The 13,556-nt window shown below is 37.2% G+C and overlaps 3 protein-coding genes across 4 annotated transcripts; 1 reads left to right on the forward strand and 2 right to left on the reverse strand.

Moving 5' to 3' along the window:
- Positions 1 to 381: 381 nt before the first annotated feature.
- On the reverse strand, positions 382 to 2,866 carry LOC127658212 (ubiquitin-like protein ATG12). Its single transcript, XM_052147378.1, has 4 exons — positions 2,740 to 2,866; positions 1,729 to 1,865; positions 1,469 to 1,531; positions 382 to 589 (listed from the first exon to the last, which is right to left on the reverse strand). Exons 1-4 carry the CDS (start codon positions 2,840 to 2,842, stop codon positions 530 to 532), a joined length of 363 nt encoding a protein of 120 aa, XP_052003338.1. The 5' UTR covers positions 2,843 to 2,866; the 3' UTR covers positions 382 to 529.
- A 1,847-nt stretch (positions 2,867 to 4,713) lies between these two features.
- Positions 4,714 to 8,163, forward strand: LOC127658206 (uncharacterized). Of its 2 annotated transcripts, XM_052147371.1 has the most exons (3): positions 4,894 to 4,940; positions 5,135 to 5,209; positions 6,146 to 8,163. In XM_052147371.1, exon 3 carries the CDS (start codon positions 6,154 to 6,156, stop codon positions 7,066 to 7,068), a length of 915 nt encoding a protein of 304 aa, XP_052003331.1. In that variant the 5' UTR covers positions 4,894 to 4,940; positions 5,135 to 5,209; positions 6,146 to 6,153; the 3' UTR covers positions 7,069 to 8,163. The 2 variants fall into 2 exon arrangements, with proteins under 2 accessions (XP_052003330.1, XP_052003331.1); XM_052147370.1 differs by having other exon boundaries at positions 4,714 to 5,209; positions 6,146 to 8,162.
- Positions 8,164 to 8,812: 649 nt separating this feature from the next.
- Positions 8,813 to 12,878, reverse strand: grwd1 (glutamate-rich WD repeat containing 1). The gene is given in 8 exon segments (XM_052147362.1): positions 8,813 to 9,375; positions 9,699 to 9,890; positions 9,999 to 10,144; positions 10,353 to 10,563; positions 11,259 to 11,377; positions 11,380 to 11,420; positions 11,556 to 11,673; positions 12,632 to 12,878. Coding segments are annotated over 8 exon segments (1,350 nt in total). The 5' UTR covers positions 12,846 to 12,878; the 3' UTR covers positions 8,813 to 9,066.
- Between the last annotated feature and the right edge of the window lie 678 nt (positions 12,879 to 13,556).

Consider the following 13,556-nt stretch of genomic DNA (forward strand, 5'->3'; position numbering starts at 1 on the left):
CCTGTCTAAATCTTCTATTCTTGCTTCTTTTACATGCTTTCATCCCACCCATTATAACCTGCTCTTAACAGCCTATCTCCTCCACCCCACATGTGCTCTGTTCTGTCCTGGCATTCTACCTGCCCCCACTGTAAAAAGTAATCACAGTGTAATACTGAGTGTCACATATTGCTCCTTTCCCAGTAAATCATTTCTGCATGAGCTTAAATATTACAAACATCCATCTAAATTTGTTGCTGAGGGTATTTGGTGATCATGTTTTTTCCAACCATCACCTCCCCCCCACCTCCACCCCTCTTCACAATTCACTTGTTTCCAATGAGATGAAACAATGTTTACAATAGTATTTACAATTTATTATTTACAAAAAATACAAATAATCAATAAGTTACATAAACTATGATGATGTGAAAAGGCGAGTGTTTCTGTATGTGTGCAAGTGTATAAATGAGAGAGAGAGAGAGAGAGCGAGAGAGAGAGAGAGAGAGAGAGAGAGAGAGAGAGAGAGAGAGATACACAGGCTGCACGGTCATCCCCAGGCCTGGGACTTGCAGTAATGGAGAACTAGTTTCCCATCACTTCCAAAACACTGTAAAACATTGGAAAAGAAAGGAAGGTTTGTCAGGATTTTGACCTTCATAGAAATGCCCACTAAAATGGCAATAATTTGAACTTAACTGTGTACTTATTAAAATTAAATTGATAAGAAATTTAATGACATGACATGATTTATGAAATTTAATGACATGATTTATCTCAAACAGAATTAAGCCTACAAACACTTTTCCAGTTGGAACAGAAATCATGTCTTGAATAGAGGATTGTTACATTTTTCTGAAAGTTTTGAGCATGCTGGTCTAGGGCAGTGCAATCACAATAAAATCGCAATATGAGCATCTGCAATTTCTAAACTGCTGCAATTTTATCAACAATATCTAAAAACGTTTTATTTATTTTTACTCCGAATTTTGTGACAATTAATTCACTATTCTAATTGGTGCACATATTTTGCACACTGACAAGTTTTTAAAGATCAGAATGCAGTGTGCAAATAAAGGTACCAGTGAGACAACTGAACAGAAATTGGGAAAGTGATTAAAATCGGAAATAACTGACACTATCATCTATCACTTATACAGACATTTTTTTCCCTCCTGAAATGCATTTTTGAACACTGACATTTTTTATGCAAACTTTTTAAGGAAAAACATTTACCAATCACAATTCAAATCGCAAACTGTAAAATAAAAAAAAACTTTTTTAATTTTACACAGACCTATCCTGGACAGTCAGGGGAAAAAGTGAGAAGGAAGATCTTCAAAAACTCTGAAAAATTATCTGCAGTGGTTGCACAACTGTCAAAATGAAAATCTGAAATGATCTCAGTTTACTTGCAGAAAAATAACTGACAGATTCCTTAAAAAGCCAGATGGGGCAGAGCAGCATTTGGAGAATAAACCCAACATACCTCAAAAAGTACACCGACTTCTTGGTCTGGTGATGGAGAAAAAGACTGATTGACATAAATGAACTGACAAAAGAAGAAAAAAGGAAAGAGGGTGAGAGAACTATCCATCAGTTATAGTAATGTAATAAGAAAAACGAACACTGTAGTTCATGTAATTTTCCAGTTTGATTACATGAGTGTTATTACTTCCATACTATTAGTCAAATACAATTTTCAAGCCATGTTCCCATTGCACTGCTGAGGTGGTGTGAATGTCGTACCAATTGTTCGCTAGGCTCCAGTTTGAGGAATCGTGAGATGAACTGTGAGAGAGACTGTACAGTCCTGCCTCTCTCCACAGTCCATTTTTTTGTCTTCATGATGGGTGTGTCACCGACCGCCTTCAACAGCACATCAACTGTTCAGCATAAAATCAGGATAATTCAGGAAAATCAACATCATATTCAGAACATTTACCTGGACCATATTTTCCCAACTGTTTTAGATTAGAAATACTTGGTAAGACATTACAATAGACAGTACATCATGACAATATACACTGCATATTCAGATATTATATGACATAATATGTTATAAATGGCCAATGAGGAAATAATATCCATCACTTAATAAATTGTCTTAAACACTTTTATTAGGTGTCATGTAGCTATTTATTTCTTTTGTGTAAAAAAATTTATTGCTCACACCTAATGGCTGAAGAAGGAAGAATATTTTTGGAATCTGGATAAACATTTGAATTCTGCATGATCATACTTGTGTTCATACAATCTAAATAATAATTGTATTATATTTTCATGATCACGTCACATTTGATTATATTTGCTCTTTGCTCCAGTGACAGCTCGTTCAACCCCCTGTTAGCTGTGTAGCTAGCTTTAGTTTTCAAGTCAGTCAGATTGAACGTCCAGCGCATGTTGATTATGTATCAACTAATATTAATACATAAGGATACCTTAAGCCATTAAATTAATTGCAATAGCGTTTACACATCATTTTGTTTAAAGTATCTACGCTTTAATACTGGTTAAATTTGTTTAAAACTCTCACAAACACTTCTCCACTGCTATGGTAACTTAGAACCACATGCCTGCCTGTCATTGGCCGATTACATTCAAACTGCAACTTCATTGGCTGGCCGCGCTGTCAATCTGTTTGAACTTGCGGAAGTAGCAAGCTACTGACCTGCCACTGCTGGCAAGTAAAACAACATTAGTGCTTAGAATTGAATTAATAACCGTTTCTCTTCTCGTTTATATAATTAAGAAGTATACTTTTTTTCTTCTCATCCGATAATCCAACATGTTCAGTGGCAGTGTGTTGTATCGAAGGTTCATCTTTTTGATTTTCTGTGGGAGATACTGCTTTGTCAGACATCCTCTAACATACAAAGCAGGCAGCAACACGGAACTGATAGTACAGGCGTAATCTGACTACGGATTTTTCAAATTAAAAGTTTCTTTTTTTTTTTCTATTACAATTTAAAAATAGGTTATAAAAAATAAATAAACACAGTTATTACGTTTATACTATGAATTCAGTTTTAATTTATTTATTACATTCGTATAATTTAGAATCAACCGTTTCAAAGTAATTCTTCATAACACCATTAGATGGCATTTGACATTTAGATAAGAAAGATGTATGAATTTCTGTATTCAGGCTGACATATCCCTATGCAGTCCTCATTTTACACAAGTAAGACAATGTTGTCATATATCGCGATAATTAACATCAAATCCAGAACTGAGACTGTGTTCCCAGCAGAAAACTGTAGTCCATGGGTTTGGTGGGATATATGGGCCATTAAATTGCATGTTCATATAATGTGACTTTGTGTGTTATTATGAAGCTTGAATACATAATAACAGCTACATTTAGCAGTCCAATAACATAGAGAAGTAAACTTACAGAAGTAAATGAACTCTGCACATGAATCCAACTGTAAATAGATTTCCTCTCTGTTTTGGCCTCCATTTTCCACAGCCCCTGAGCAGCAGTGTCTTACCTTAGAAAATATGGATTCAGTAGATACACACACAAGAAGTTTTATAGTAAGGAAATGCTGCAAACATTAAATTGTTCTGAAATGCCTTGAAGTGGTATGCCTTTCAATGAGCAGCTTCAAGTGTATTTACATTTTGTTATATGTATTGGTATTATATTCAAGAAGCTGAATCAGATCTACTGTGTTGTATTTTATGCAGCTCATATTTAGCAAGTGCACTCTTTACTTTGATTACTTAATGCAGTTTTTGGCTCCTCTGGATTATTATAATTTCTTTCTTAGAATTTTTCAAATTAAACAGTAAAGCACAACAGTAAAGGAATTGAATTAGCAACACCAACAGCATCAGCCTGGTATTACTGTTGAAATATAGGGAACTGAGAGGGGAGCTAAACAAATGTACTGTTAAGACTCATTTTGAATACTGAAGACAAAACAGATCAATCTTTGTATTTAATTCATGAAGTGGCTATTCTCTCATCCTTGAAAATGCTGGGTATTATGTATGATCTCATGCACTGCGAATACTTCCAGAGTTTCATCATTGTGTTTGGTTACCACACTTGTTTTCAGTGGGCCATAGCTGTGCTAGAAAGAGGAAGTGATGTGATGTGATTCATGGCTCAGCTGCAGCATCCTTAAATTCTCTTCCCAGCCAGGAAATACAGGTAACCAGAGCAGAAAAAATTTAAAGATAATTTATGTCAGTTCTAGCCTCTCGCATATAATTTTCATTCCCCTGTGTTTTAAAACCACTGTTGGACTTTTTACAAAAAGAGGTAGCATTTTTAATCATGAAGGTTTTAATCATGCTCTTTGCAATCTTATTATAGCCTAATATTAATGGTGAAAGTGATCATTGAGGAGATTAGAAAAGAACAATAAGGGCTTAAATAAAACTATTCGTACAGGTTCTGCCTCAACAAGCTCTGAGTGAAATGTTGAAAGACTGGATTTCACTGAAAAGTGTTTTCAATAATGATCGTACTGCATCCATGGAATAGACAACAATGCAGAATGTCATAAACTGTACAACCAGTTCTACACAGGGGCATAACAATCACGACCCTGGTTTTTTGCTTCATCCATTGTCCACTACTTTTCAAAGTATGCCTTTTTTCCGCCCCCTCTTTTCAAAACCATTCATACGCCCCTGGTTCTACACTTCATAGGGCTGGAGGGTGTCCACCACAGCACAATAAGTAGAAAAGAGCTCGGAAACACATAAGCTAAAATAAACGATAAGCTAAACTAAAGGAAAAGCTAAAATAAACGATAAGCTAAAATAAACGAAAAGCTTAAATAAACAAATCTCGTTCAGAGAGGGAAACACAAGACGACGCGCTGCGCCAGTCCTCAACAACTCACTGTGACACCAAAAACGCTCCCATATAAAAGTCACGTCACTTCCTCGCCCATCCCTTAAGGAGAAAAAAGAAACATAGGAAAGAAGAGCGACGCGAAAAAGTAAGTTAAAGACCGAAAGAGAAAATATTTAAAGACATTGGTTTAAAGAGGAGCAAAGAAGTATAATAAAATTGCCAAACACACGTTTATTAACTCGTTTGGAATCCAGAACTTTTCAGTGGGGCGCCCAATTTACTGCTGTCCCCTGATATTCAAAGCACTGAAATATTCAATTTGAGACGAATTATTTTCAGTCACAGCTTCTTTGGACAGGAGGAATTATTCCTGAGCAAAAGGCAGGACTTCTGCTTGAGTTTGAAAGAACACAGGTAAGATTTTGACTGCAATTAAACTGTCCCTTTGGGGGGTTTTTTATGCGTATAAATGTTTAATTTTATGTTTTATCCTGTATATATGCGTATAATTTATAATTTTAAAACCTCAGAGACAAGATATGTTGGAGGCGGCTAGAATTGATTCACTTTCCAGCTGTTGCAGTTGTTTATGGTTAGGTCAGGCCACAAAAATGGCGATATTTGTCATTACTTTGAATAAATTCCCTTAACTTTTGACCTGAAAGATTTTAAAATAACTGTTATGAGTGAAACGTGCTAATTATTAAATGTATCATAGAAAGTGATTTTTTAAGTATATACCGTTGATCGCCGATCCTGCTCTTCAAAATAATTATATTGTAGACAAGAATGCCTAAGCCACAGTTGTTTGTAAGTCAAGGTAACTATTTATTATCCACTCGTTAGCTAAACTATTTGGAGCACGTTTCTAATGTTTCTCTGAGACTTGTGTTGTTTGGACCTCGCGCGAGCCTCTGGGAAGAATGCTTTATAGCACGCGCCTCACATACAAGTCTGTGCTTGGCATTGGGGTCGGAGGTGTTTGTCAACTGTTTCTCAAAGATCTTACGCAATCGCTTATCTTTTTCGCGCGCCATAGTTGCAACGTGATGTAATTTTAATACCTGATTATTGCTATAAAATAATAATAATAATACAAGCCTAGATATAAGTAAACTTGTAGATCTACTGTATGAGCGTGAGTCATTGGTTCCATCCCACTTACAACTTACAGCTGTGCAGCGGAGTCTCACTGTATTTAGTCCACCATTTGAATACTTTAGTTGTGACAGAGAAAGCACTCTGAAGAGGAAAGAGACAAGGAACAATACATTCTTTATAACCACTTTATTCAACTTTAATTGCAAACCTTTCTCCTCCTGCAGCTGACTGTGTAATATCTTTTCTCAGTTGCTAGCATGCCTCTCCACAAATCATCTCGAGCCCCCCGTCTGGACCCCACAATGATCTCCGCTCCACTGGGTGATTTCCGTCACACCATGCACATTGGTCGTGGTGGGGATGCTTTTGGTGACACCTCCTTCTTGTCCAGCCATGGCCCCTCTAGTCCCAATCCCAACTCTGTTTCAGCAGTCCCTGCAGCCGCTGCAGAGACCACAGAGTTTCAGATGAACCACGATGGTGAAAGTGGATGGACGGAGGAGAACCATCCAAGTGAGCTCCAACATTCAGATTCAGTGTCCTCCTTTGACCTCGACTTTGATTTAGGGCCATCCATTTTAGGAGATGTACTGGGAGTGATGGATGGACTGACACTGGGTTTGGATTGGACAGGGAGCAAAGAGAGTGAGGAGGTTTTCAGTCCTGGCAAGAGCACAATAGATGTTACGATTTCACCAAAGAGTGCTGTGAATGAGTTGAATGAGAGGAAGAGAATGGAAAGTATGTCCAAAGTGGTGTGTCAAAGAGACGAGCAACTTAACGAGGAGAATGGTTTGAAATCCAAAGGGCTCAGGCCCAAAGTTCGATTTTGCGACAAGCGGGATGAGATCATCAGTCAACAGGATGTAAATGAGGGGCTAGATGTGGAAGGTGAAGAAGACATGTACTTGAGACCAAGTAATGGTATGCAGGAGATCAGTGGGAAAACACCTTGTGACAAAGACCCAGGACGACCTGAGCTAAGTATTCAGAGGGTGGACAACACTCCAAGCCCTTCTTTCTCAGTGAACTCAGAATATGAGGGAGTCTCGCCATTGGACACGAGAAGAGAAGTCCAGCATCTTTCAGAAACGGATTCAGAGGAGGAGGGTGCAAATGGAGATCAAGGATACACTTTTGAGGATGAGTTTGATGATGAGATTGGTTTGTAAAATTACATTGTGAGGACAACATTTGAGGACCAAAAGAAAGTTGTGTTATTGGGATTGTTGATGGGTCATAGCATGTGAACAGAGTTTTTTTTTTATTATCAGGATTCTTTAAAACATCCCAAAAAAGGGAGAGTTCATGACAATTTTTATATGAGGTAATAACTGGAATAGTTAAAAATGTTACGAAGAAGTTTATGATGGTGTTTGCTCATTACTGGATACTTAATGAAAGGAAGACCATCTAAATGTTTTGTCTGTTTTGAATTGTCTAACTACAAATTTTGAATGTCTCCATGGACAAGGAGAGCTGTCTTAACAAAAAGAAGAATCAAAGAACAAGTGTTTTCAGACCTTTAAACTTTTAGACATATAAAAAAGATTTAGCATTCAATATTTTCACTTCACAGCTCCATTGTAGGGCCTTTTTCCAATAACTGGGACACTACTTTAATATCATGTGGAGAGAGACTGCTGGAGTTTATTGAACATGTAAAAATGGATAATGCTTAGAAAAACATTTGCATGTTTTATTTCCTTAACCAAATAGTCATAAATTATTGTTTATATTATGGTCAAATATGCAGTGCCTTACTCAATGTTTTTCGCCCAAATTATTTATCCATTACAGTTTCTATATTATTATAATTTGTTTTGCTTTGTTTCACTGAAAAGCCAGTGATAAAGCTTTATTCTTTTTGTATGAAGATGCTTTCACAAATGCTGGAATTCTCTCTCAAGAGTTTATCTTGTTACTTATTGTTAAACAAGTCTAAAATGTTTAGTTTTTAAACTGTGAATGAAAACCAACTTGCATATGCTGGTTGGCTCATACGAGTTCTAGCTATTGGCCATATTAAAAAAGGGAAGCTTGGAAAGCTTTGCAAAAACAATTTATCTAATTTTTTCTTTTACATTTATTGGACTTAAATAGTAAAGGATATATAGTCACAGACAATCAGAAATTATTTTATATTGACTCGGAAACCTCACTGTGCACATCAAAAGATTGTAGTTCGGACAAGACCAAAATGTGTAAGTCGTTTTTGTATGCTATTGTTATTATCTTGATTTTAAGATCTGCAAGTAAATAAATGAATATTTTACTATCCTAATCTTTAAATCTCCCATTTTATTTTGATCGCATGTCAGTATGGGTTCATTTTTATTAAAAAAAAAGATTTTTACAGGACGGTATGATTGGACAATTCAAAGAGTAAATCCTTGTATCCACATTTCTATCATTTACTCCCTTCAGAAGAACTCTTAATTACTCATATTATGGATTGTGTGTAACTGCAATCAACCATCTAAAGAGATGTCAATACATTTAATTTGGACAGGCATGCAGATGTGTTAGAGCAACTTCAACTCTAAACCCAAAATCCAGAATTATTTTACCTCCTGCATCAGCTATAAAACATAACTTAAATATACCTACTTCTTATTGATCCTTACTTCATACTTACACTGGAGGGGATTATTTTCTTATGTTACATACTTTTCCTCTTTAGATTATAAAGTCTTCCATTGAGGCTTATGATTTGTAAATAAACTGCAGTCTGACAAGAGCACCTTTCAGTTTTATGTCAATTACTGGGCCTGACATATTTTGTGTTTAAAAGTAATCATAATTACCTAGTGGTTCTTCTTAGTGTCTATTTTTACAATTAAAAAGAGGATCTTAAGTGAATACTATAAATTAGTTTCAGACCCTTTATAAAAACTAATACACAAACACTACATTTTGTCAAAACCGAGTTTTACTTTTCTATAACGGTATACATATGGAATTCATAACAATTATTTGCCTCAAGAAAAAGCTTGGTTCGAGAATAACTAGAAAAAGGTGAGGCAAAAAAAATAACAGAAATGAATATGTACATGAGTCAGGCATTCCTAGACATTTACATGTATCCCTCTATGCACATTTAAAACCATATGCATGCACATTTGTCCTGCCTGAAACAAACACCTGTCCAGTCACTCACAAACAAAGAGTTATACAGAAATAGTTCTGAAGATGTTGAATCCGGACAAAGCAGTGGAAATAAGAACTCCGGTAATCTGTGGGTGCCAGTGGACCTCCTTCACTTCTTTCTGGCCCTGGTGAAGGAACAGTAGCTGTGGTGGCAGTTGTTTTAAGCCCTCTACCTGTCCCCCCATGTCACACGATTCCACTGACAGGTCCCACTGGCTGATAACATCATCTGCACCAGAAGCCGCAAACACACTGGAGTCAACAGGGCTCCATGCAACTGAGGTCACAGGTGCACTGTGTTGCTTAAAACTGGCCACTGGAAGTCCAGACTGAGAAAAGGTTAAAAGAGAGAGATTTTCAAAATGTATTTAACAAAGTAAAAAGAAATAGGTATAAGCTGACATGACTGACAAACTAAAATGAATATGGCCACACTACTCAATATGCTGAAAACTGTATCATGCATTACACCAAGTGACAAAAACGCTCCTGTTGTTTAATGGGGAATTTGACTTCCTTTAGCAAATACATAGATGCACACCTGCTGGGTTTAAGTGTACTTATTAATGTAATTATGCAGTATTAATGTTTGTTTCACTTTGATAATGCTTAAGTTATAAAACAATATTAAAAGGCATTTTCTCTTGCTCACCTGGAACTGTCTTAAGTCCCAAACTTTCAGGAGGCCATCATCGCCCCCAGACAAAATGAAAGGTTCAGTCCGGTTCCAACTAATAACATTGATGTCTGAAGAATGAGCCTCATTGGCTGAAAGCATAGAATTAGGTGGCGCCCTTATGTCCCAAATCCGAATAGACTGATCCACTGAGCAGGATGCAAAAACCTGAGGGTGAAAGGTAAATTACTAATGTAACACATTTCCCTAATAAGACTACTTATGTTAATATTAAGAAAGTATTTTAATGGCATCTTTCTCTTTTGACTGACATACTGTGGCTTCAGTAGGTGACCACTGTAGATCCTCAACAGACTTGCTGTGTGAGCTGAAAGGCCGTTGATCAATCTTCCAGGAAGTCCCACCCTCCTGTGGCTCCCAGACGTGAATGTTCTTCTTGCAGTCGCCACTTACCAGACGTCCTAAGGCAAGTAAAAATTAAATTATTATTTATAATCACTGCAATAAAGACTCAAAAGAAACAGATTTTTTTTTTTAATTGATTAACTGAGAAATCCTTGTCAGAAGCCATATCTTTCTCTTATTTGATCAAGTCCAAGACCTGTCTCTTCACAAAACTTTAAATGCTTAGTTCATATGCAGGGTTGTTCATTCATACCTCTAACTTACCTGGTACCTTGGGTGACCAATCTATGGCAAACCCTTCTGTCATGTGTCCAGAAAAACTGAAAAGAGGTGTGGCTTCCTTCTCCTGCTTGATGAATGCAGACAATGCTGAGGAATTGTGCACTGCCTCCAGTTGAGGTTGGAGGTCAAAAATCTCTACAAGCCCTTTCTCTGACCAGACAGCAGCCAATGTCTGATCTCCTCGCTGGGTGACCTGATACCGTATAAAAATAAAGATGGGTTTTTGTCTTATGACAATCCAAGAAAGCAGCACAACACAAAACCAACGTGAGAAATTCAAAATATATACTAAATAATGTTTAAGATTTGCATACGGCACAGCTAATAATAGAACAGATACATAACTTAATTAAAATAAGAAATTGGGCTCTATTTTCGTGGCCATGCTAGACGCAGCGCAACACACAATGGCCATGCACTGAGTCTAATACAATTTTAGTGCCAGAGAAAGTGGCCATAGTTTGGAGTGCCTGCGCTATCTGTGGGTGTATGTGCACAAACTTTGGGTGTATTGGATGTTCTTAAAGTGCCGTAAAGTGTCATTTGAGATTTTGCACTAAGACTAGTCAGAACTACGTCTTTTCTCAGCGTAAAGTCTTAAGTCAGTTCCTACATTTGCGAGATTCAACCAACAGGTGGTAATAAAATTAATGTCCAAACTCTGAAAAGAAAGTGGAACATCAAATTAACTCCTCCAAAAAAAAATCACTGTTAAAGAGATAGTTCAACCAAAACTTTAAATTAGACCTGATGAGCACAGTGTTGCGCATCAAGCATAGCACTCTTTATAAGAGCCCATCATATAACATACATTTAAAATGTGAAACTATTATTCACTTTAATAAAAATATATATTAAGAAGGTTAATATTAAAATTACTGTACTTACTCTAACTCTGTTGATTCCACCATAATGTGGCATCATGGCCAGCTCCAACTGTGGTTTCTTATCCTCATCCTCTTCATCGCTTTCTCCATCACTGCTTTCATCCTCATCCTCATCTTTTCTTTTTCAGTTCCATGCAGATTGTGCATCCGCATAACAATAAGTCTGGATACAGATTGAGAAAATCTTCTGTTAGTCCTTGTTTGGAAGCCAAACACCTCAAAGCATGAAGTTCCTTTTTATTTATTTCTACGGATTAATAAAAATAACAAAGCTCTGGCAGCAGTCCTGTCAGTCTACCTGTTGCTGAGTGCAGTGTCTGCCTGAGTCCCAGCACACAGAACTATAGAGAGAGGAAACTGCTCGCGGCCTTCTCCTTCACTGTCATGCACCACATCAAAACTCAGACATGGGGCACCTGCAAGGGAATGAGACTGTTCACCACTACAATTTTCCTTTAAAGACTTAAAATGTGTTTTTGTTATTTTTTGTTAAGCATTAATCAATAACATCAGCAGGCATCCATGATTTTGGAACAGAAAACATTCTGGCAATTAAAAGGGATGGTTCACCCAAAAATCCTTTACTCGCTCTCAAGTGGTCTCAAACTCATATGACTTTTTTTCCACGCAAAACACAAAAATTTGAATGGAGATTGAAATGTTTGTCCACACAAAGTGATTGGTGACCAGTTTTCTGAAAAAGCACATTAAGGCAGTATAAAAGTAATCCACTTGCTCTGAATGGACAAACATCATATCTCCATTAAAAATATATTCAATTGTGTTCTACTGAAGAAATAAAATGATATGGGTTTGATCTGACTTTAGGGTGAGTAAAAAATGAGAGAAAATGTATAATTTTTGTGTTAACTATTAATCGAACATACCTTCTCTACTATAATTAATGGTTACAGATTTTAATCATGCAAAATATATTAAAACGCAACACATTATGGGACAGAGATACATTTAAGTATCACATCAGCCCAAAAGATAAATTTATTTGTGTTGCAAAAACCTCTTTTAAAGTCTGATTGAACCATGTCAGGTGATGCTATCGGGTGTTAATACCATGATACTTATATAACAAATAACTATATAATTATCACACACACACACACACACACACACACACACACACACACACACACACACACACACACACACATAGTATATTATATACAATACTTTAATGTACTTCAAATATACCATGGTACTACCATGCTGTCCTAAAAAGTTGTACTACACAGGTAATTCTGATATCTTTTGAGTGACAACATGCTAGATATTGGCTCCCTGTCCGCATAAGCAAATCACATGTATTTATAATCATGAATGAAAATGATTGTGGTAGTGGTCATGCATCACACTGACCTGTTTGGCACTCGTGAAACATTCGGTATGCTGAGCGGTCCATCTCTAGCTCTTCTCCCGGCTTGAGCGGCTCCAGACCGGGAACATAAACTTTGCCCTCTCCTTCCCCGTTTTGCCCATCTCCCTCCATATCATCCTCACCGCTTCCACTCGCCTCCATCTCCTCAAACTCATCATCCTCATGAGGCAACGTGTCTTCCTCGGCCGCGGACATTTTGAGAGAGTAAAGTATTTCCGTTTCACGTCACGTGGTTTTGTGCAAGCTGAGTAACTGTACGGGGGTGTAATGGGAGCAATGGGAGCTAGCTGATAGATAGCTGTGCAATGTATAAACCTCACTCTCCTGACTTCAAGAGGTCGCTAGCCTCTGATGCTAGAGGCTGTAGCCTTTAGTCTCCTTGTTACGTCTCCCACGCAGGAGATATCGGTTCGAGTCCCGTACGGAGCGGGTAGAATAGGAGAGTCTCTCACGTACAGCTACATACTACCGAACTATATCAGACAGTTTACTGTTGCACTGTTGTATGTTTTGTATATCATATGCTGTACTACGATCAAGAAACGATCATTTATCCTTTGTACCTGACATTTAGTATGAAGAGAAGGTTGTTGATATTATTTGAAAGTTACAAAGCAAGGTAGCTTGTAATTCGTCAGCTTTAGCAGGCAAGATCAAGTTAGCTAAAATTACACATATCAATCAATTTGGCATACATTATATGCTTTGCAGTTATGTAGTGAATGGAGTTGATGTCAGGGTGCCAGAAAATTGCAGAGCAGCATGTTGAATTCCCGTGTCATCATGTTGGTTTGAATTGGAACTGCATCCCTGTAAATTCACTCCCCGGACTCTGTCCCTTGCACCCCCCTCCCATTTCCAGCTCTGCATGTGGTTTGGCATAATTGTGCGATTCCAAACAAATCC

Source organism: Xyrauchen texanus, chromosome 17, assembly GCF_025860055.1.
Source record: "Xyrauchen texanus isolate HMW12.3.18 chromosome 17, RBS_HiC_50CHRs, whole genome shotgun sequence".
Taxonomy (NCBI): domain Eukaryota; kingdom Metazoa; phylum Chordata; class Actinopteri; order Cypriniformes; family Catostomidae; genus Xyrauchen; species Xyrauchen texanus.

Excerpts from the sequence above, each read along its gene's own strand:
- LOC127658212 (XM_052147378.1), bottom strand. The coding sequence starts at position 2,842 with ATGTCTGACAAAGCAGTATCTCCCACAGAAAATCAAAAAGATGAACCT. Across the intron at positions 1,866-2,739 it reads ATCGGATGAGAAGAAAAAAA|TTGATGTGCTGTTGAAGGCG; the intron begins GTATACTTCTTA and ends TATGCTGAACAG. Across the intron at positions 590-1,468 it reads AAGTCGGTGTACTTTTTGAG|TGTTTTGGAAGTGATGGGAA; the intron begins GTATGTTGGGTT and ends AATGTTTTACAG.
- LOC127658206 (XM_052147370.1), top strand. The coding sequence starts at position 6,154 with ATGCCTCTCCACAAATCATCTCGAGCCCCCCGTCTGGACCCCACAATG.